The sequence below is a fragment of the Helianthus annuus genome, chromosome 9 (assembly GCF_002127325.2).
Source record: "Helianthus annuus cultivar XRQ/B chromosome 9, HanXRQr2.0-SUNRISE, whole genome shotgun sequence".
In the NCBI taxonomy this organism is placed as follows: domain Eukaryota; kingdom Viridiplantae; phylum Streptophyta; class Magnoliopsida; order Asterales; family Asteraceae; genus Helianthus; species Helianthus annuus.
This window is the reverse complement of record NC_035441.2, coordinates 77,892,966-77,899,454: the sequence shown is the minus strand read 5'-3', so window position 1 is coordinate 77,899,454 and position 6,489 is coordinate 77,892,966. Positions and strand designations below refer to the sequence as shown.

General features: G+C 41.0%; 1 protein-coding gene across 1 annotated transcript; it reads right to left on the bottom strand.

Moving 5' to 3' along the window:
- Nucleotides 1–660: 660 nt before the first annotated feature.
- LOC118481740 lies at nt 661–3,906 on the bottom strand. The gene is made up of 3 exons (XM_035976958.1): nt 2,421–3,906; nt 1,631–2,305; nt 661–1,538 (listed from the first exon to the last, which is right to left on the bottom strand). Exons 1-3 carry the CDS (start codon nt 3,904–3,906, stop codon nt 661–663), a joined length of 3,039 nt encoding a protein of 1,012 aa, XP_035832851.1.
- Between the last annotated feature and the right edge of the window lie 2,583 nt (nt 3,907–6,489).

Below are 6,489 nucleotides of genomic sequence, written 5' to 3'. Positions count from 1 at the left end.
CCTACGTGGTCACATGCCAATTACTGCCTCGGATGTCAGGCACGCACGTAAAACCTACGTGTACGCATTACTTACTTCTATCCTCGGTTATGAAGGATACGTGCGTAAAACCTACGCACACCCCATACGCGCTACTGTTCTCGGACGAAGAACAGGGATGATACGAATAGTCTAGTGGTCACATAACATGGGAAGCCCCCACCTGTATAACTTACTATTGGCCCTGTAGAGCCACCCGTTACTTACTGTTACGCATTTACTTACTGTGAACTCGCTCAACTAGTTTGTTGATCATTCTGTTACATGCCTTGCAGATCGTTAGGTACTTGGAGCTTGCACTGGAGAAGCGGGTCGTTGTGGGCAAGGATCGTGGTTTCTACGTTGAACTATTATGACATTTAAAACTATTAACTATTGTTGGTTTATTTACTATGCTTCCGCTACACTTTGAAACTATGGTTATGTTTTGAACACCTATCGTATTGAATGGATGGTTTACATTTATTTTACTTAATATTAATTACATGTTCAATATGATTGGTGGCTTGATCCTGGTCAGTCACGCTCCCAAGCGGTGATACTCCGCGTGTGGATTTTGGGGGTGTGACAAACCATTCTACTTGGAAAACCAAAACTGGTTAAAATAGACTTCAGAAAAGACTAGCTAACCGTATCATAAGCTTTCTGGATATCAATCTTGAAAGCACACCTTGGTTTTCCCTTATGAAGATGGTAATTATGCATTAACTCCTGAGTGAGCAGAATATTATCAGATATCCTCCTACCCGGAACAAACGCTGATTGATTTATATTCACCAAACTACCCAAACTACCTTTTATCCGATCTGCCAAAATTTTGCTAATGCATTTAAAAATGACATTGCAACAAGAAATGGGTCTATATTCCAAAACCGAAGAGGGAGTAGGAACTTTAGGAACGAGAGCAATTATAGTGTGGTTCACCTGCTGAAGCAATTTACCATTATCAAAAAACTGCAGAATAGCATCCGAGACCTCCTCACCCACTATATCCCAAGCTTTCTTGAAGAAAACCGACGTGAAACCATCTAGCCCGGGAGCTTTATTATCTCCAATACTGAACATTGCAGCCTTTATTTCGTCACAAGTCACAGGCCGAATCATATGATTAGCTTCAACTGGGTTAACGGTCTTTGAAAACAAATCCTCCATAGACATATCATCAACCTCAGTCTCGATACCCAAAAACTTCATATAGTGATCAACTAATGCACGTTCCACATCTGAACCCTCAAAATGATTACCATTAGCATCATTAATTGAGTGAATTTTACTCCTTGCATTCCTACTCTTAACAAAATTGTGGAAATACGTCGTATTGCCATCTCCCGCACTAAGCCAATCAAGTTTTGCCTTCTGTTTTACGAAAGACTCCTCATCATAAGCAGCACTATGAAGCTCCTTTATAATGTTTGATTCTTTGACCCGAAGCTCAGCATCAAACGGGTTCTGGTCAATCAGCTTATGGACTTCATCCAGACTAGATCTAAGTTCATCAACTATGCATGCAAATTACCTTGTTTGTGGAGAAGATTCCGTAAGGGATGTTTTAGGTTTCGAAGCTTTTTTACCACTGAGAGCATCGGAATACCTACAATGTTTTTGCTCCATTCAGCCATTACACAATCCTTAAAAGGTTTTGGCTTTGGCCGAACCTCTCTAGCCGTTTTCAAAATACATGGTGTGTGGTCCGACAACCGGTAAGGATGATAATCCACATGAGCATTCGGGAAATCATCTAGGAAAGTAACATTACCCATCACCCGATCAATCTTCTTTAGGACGCCTATTCCATCTCTAGGTTTTTGGTTCCACATAAAATGAAGACCATGGCCTGGAATATCTAGCAACTCATTATGTTGAACACATTCAAAAAAGTCCCTCATACCTATCGTAGGAGTGGAGGATCCATGCAAACAATCATCCATATAAAGGGCTGAGTTGAAATCCCCCATCACAATCCACGGTTGATTCCTGACTACCAACTTATGCTTGCATAGGTCTTGCCATAATACCCGTCGTTCTTGATAGGTATTCTTAGCATAGACAAAAGACACAAACAAAACTTTGGAATCGATGTTAGACTTAAGCTGGACATGCATAACCTGGTCCGTTTGAGCTAGCACCATAAGCTGAATACGATCATCATTCCATCCCACAATGATTCTGGTCCCTTTGTTACATACCCCTCCATTGGACGTCCATTCCCACTTTTTAAACACTCTACCACACACTTTCGAAAGCTTTGAAACCTCCACGTGAGACTCTAAGATAGCACAAACATTTAAATGATTTTCTTTAACTATTTGCTGAACCTCCCTTTGTTTCAGGGGCTGGTTCAAGCCCCTTATATTCCAGGCGGCTATGCTATCCATAAAAACCCATGTCAACGGGAGTGCTTGCCCCCTCAGAACGATCATTCTTTGTATTCATACTCATAAAAGACGAAACTTCCGTTTGGACAGGGTCAACAAAACCCTCCTCTTCAGCATTACTCTGATTTGGTTGTTTTGAACTCTTAACAACTCGGCTAGTCCCTGTTCCATCAATCTTCTCATAAAGCGGATCCTCAGAATGCAGCTCATTTAATGTACCTGATTTCAAAGAATCATCTGCTAGACTTTCAAACTTATTTTGAGTGTCCACAGGATAGGAAACTCTTTTGGCTTCCGGCTGATCTTTCGTTCCTGAGGTACTAGCACCCGTAGAATTAGACTTAGGCTTGTACATGAACTTCGGCTTTTGCTTTTTCTGTGGAAAACCATACTTTGCTGTTTTCCTTTTATCCATAATGTACCCCTCCTCATCAATAATAACCTGTTTTGCTTTATCCTTCGGAGTTCTCGGGCATGACGAATTATTATGACCAAATAAACGACAAGTATCACTTCGATGCGGTTTCCACTCGTATTCTATTTTAATGTTTTCCTTTACAAAACCCTCTTCATCCATTTTTGAAATAGCAACTACTACATGATTCTTTAATTCGTTTTCTGCATTAATCTCCACCAAAGCACGAGCATAACTGGTCCGACCCCAATTATCAATACACATATCAGCTGTATAAGCGTCTAACCTCTTGGGAACACCTACTTTCGAAGCCAGAAGACTAAGACCATCATCCGTGTAAACAGCAAGAGGAACATTATGAAGCTTGATCCAAACAGGAACAGACTTAATACCATCCTTCTTTAAACTGATTGTCGGACCCCATACATTCAGGAATAACGGCATCTTACGTATCAACCATGGACCCCCCTCAAGAACTTTATTCATACCCTCCTTAGAGTCAAATTTGAAAAAGAAAAATCCATCTGAGTTCATCATAGCCTTTACAAACCCATACTTCGCCCAAACATTCTTTACATAATATTCTACTACCGGAAACGGTAATCTATCACCAAGAAAATAACCATATAGAACGTTTTCAAATTTCTTTTGTACCTGCCGAACAGCTTCTTTCGGAATAACCACATCAGCCTCCTCCACCGTCTCCGTAGATTCCAGAAGTCTGAAATTAACCTCACGTTTCCCTCTCGTATTGAGCTTAACCCTATCCGCATATGTAACCTGAGAAGAGCTATTAGGGTTCGAACTCTCTCCTACAACAGAAGTGTAACCCGGTTGTGTTTTTTCCAAATTCATAGGAACAGTGATTTTTGTTAACTCATCAATGACATTGATCAATTTCGGATTGGCCTGTGACGTTTGAAAGCTACCCCGACGCGGCAGCAAGATGTTACCATCAATATCAACTACCCTACTAGCAATACCCTTGAAAGGTAACGGCGGCTTACCCCTATCATCCTCTGGGAGATTACCAGTCGTGAAACGTTCATTCAGTGCAGAAGTATTCGTATTATCCATAACAAAAGATTCAGCTAACCATGCAACACAAACAAGCAAGAACGCAGGAAAAAAAAACCCTCAGCGACACAAGCGAAAGAAACCCTAAACCAGAAAGAAAACGAAAAACCCTAATCACCGACTTCAAAAGATTAGAAACCAGGGTAAGGTCTAGAAACCTTACTCAGAAGGATCGACAAAACCCCAATACCTAACCCAGATCGATCGAGAATAAGGTTGGGAAATAAAAGAAATAGGGTTTCTAGATGAATCGCCAATATCGCCTTGGGAACCAGAGAGAAGCCATTCGCAACCTTTTGATGTTAACACAAAGACAAACCACTCGTGTGGTTCAGTCGTGCAAAGTATCCTTGATCAATAGAACTCAAGCAAACTTAAGCAAACCAGAGAAATCAAGTAGCACCTAGTAATCGAACCACTAGTCAAACAATAGACGCCTAAATCGGACGATCGGACAGAATGAGGTATTGTAAACCAAATGAGTGTTGGAACACATGTGATATGGTTTGACAAAGCCTACATCCTAAATCGGAACCTAACCTAAGTGCTTTCGACCCATCGTGACCCATTAAGGTAGCTTACGCTACTTTAACGCGTCGTGCGCGCAAAAGCGCGTTCGAGACGTCTAACTAGTCCTATGACAAGTATTATATGCCTCTTTATTTTTAAATATGTTACATAATCAGTTACGTGGCAAAAGCTTAGGTTACATATGCTTAATTACCAATTATGCATGAAAAGGGTATTTTGGTAATTTACCTAAGGCATATAAACTACTTATCATAAAACTTCTTAAAACTAGGTGACCATAAGGTATAACCTCGGAAGGTTATTCCCTATGCTACTATGGTCACTAAACATGTTTGGTCGGATCCTAATGATCGACCAAACGGGTCGTGTTCGAAAGTCTAAGCGGGTGTTTAGTCCGCTTGACTTACGACTTTACATAAGCACTAATCTAAAAAGTGACGAGCTAAACATGCTAGAACATGTTTAGTTAAGTTAGAAAACAGGTTTTGATATCAAAACAAACGGTTTTGATATCCTAGAGTAGTTTTTTTTGGGTAAAGGGTTACCCCGGTGATTTTATATATTCACAAACATAAACACAAGTAGTGTAGAGAGCCTACACTAGTTCAATCATAGGACATGCCCTATGAAAGCAAAACCATGAAACAAACAACTCAAAGAGAGCTAAACCACAAACAAAACGACTAGACTACCACTATCTAGCCAAACAAAACACATCTACTGTCCGCTAATCAGCTGCCATCATCCTGCATTTCGGCACTCTTTATCTCCCAATCCCTTAGCAACCTTCGAACATTGGCACAATCCTTCAGCTTCGCTCCCATTAGTTTATACCGCACTTGTTGAGTAATGAGTTCACTAATAGCTTCCGGAGGCCGCAATTGATTCTTGAACAGCCTAGCATTACGCTCCTGCCAAATGAAATAAGCACTAGCCGCCACTAACAGTCTCGCAACATAGTCGTTAACTGCTTTTGACTTGTCACGCTCACGCAACCATTTGACAACTTCTTCCCACTTCGGCTGAACTAGATCCATGCCAACTTTACTTCTAACCATACTCCACACTTGGGCCGAAAACTTACATTCAAAAAACAAGTGATCATGAGAATCATGGTTCACGTAACATAGTAAACAACACATCATGTTCATGTTCTTTCTTCGCGAAATATCCCAGCTCAATATTTTATCTTGAGTAAGCAGTTTTCGCTTCATGATAAGCCACATTAAGAAAGCATGACGCGGAATGCATTGACTAAACCACACGATATTACACCAATTTACTGGCTCTTCGCGATGCCTAACCGAATCCCAAACTCGAAAAGACGAGAAATCAAGTTTATCATCACCATGTCGCCACCAAAATTTATCAGATTTGTTCGGATCCAAGGACAACCGATCAATCTGATTTAGAGCCGGGTATACATCCCTCCACGCAACTGGCCACCTCCAAACATTATCAGAATAGACTTCGGACACATTAGAGTTCAAGTGAAACCCCGCATTAGCAATGAGACGAGGAGAGAAAAACTGCTCTAGAGGCCCTAATTCGCTCCAAGTATCAAACCAAGCTGAAGTGTCTAAGCCATTTCCAATATCGGACCATATGAAGCTTCTCAACATAGGACGGAGCTGGAGAATTTTTCGCCAAGACCAACAGCAAGCCGACGGCACCTTGCAAGCCCAAAAACTTTTACCCCTTAGCCGATACGCATGAACCCACTCAACCCATAGAGATCGCCGGTTCGTAAGGATACTCCAAATATGAGCAGTCATAAGAGCAATATTAACATCTCCAATCCGACGAATCCCTAATCCACCTTCAAGTTTAGGAACACAAACCGTTTTCCATGAAACTTTCGCACGGCCCTTTTGAAAAGCATTATCATGAAACCATAAAAAATTCCGCATCAAAGCCTCCAAATTAACAATCACACGCTTTGGCAGCAAGAAAACAGAAGACCAGTAAATATGAAGCGAAGACAAAACGGATGTAATGAGCTGCAACCTGCCTGCAAAAGAAAGTAACTTATTCCTCCAATGCATAATTCGA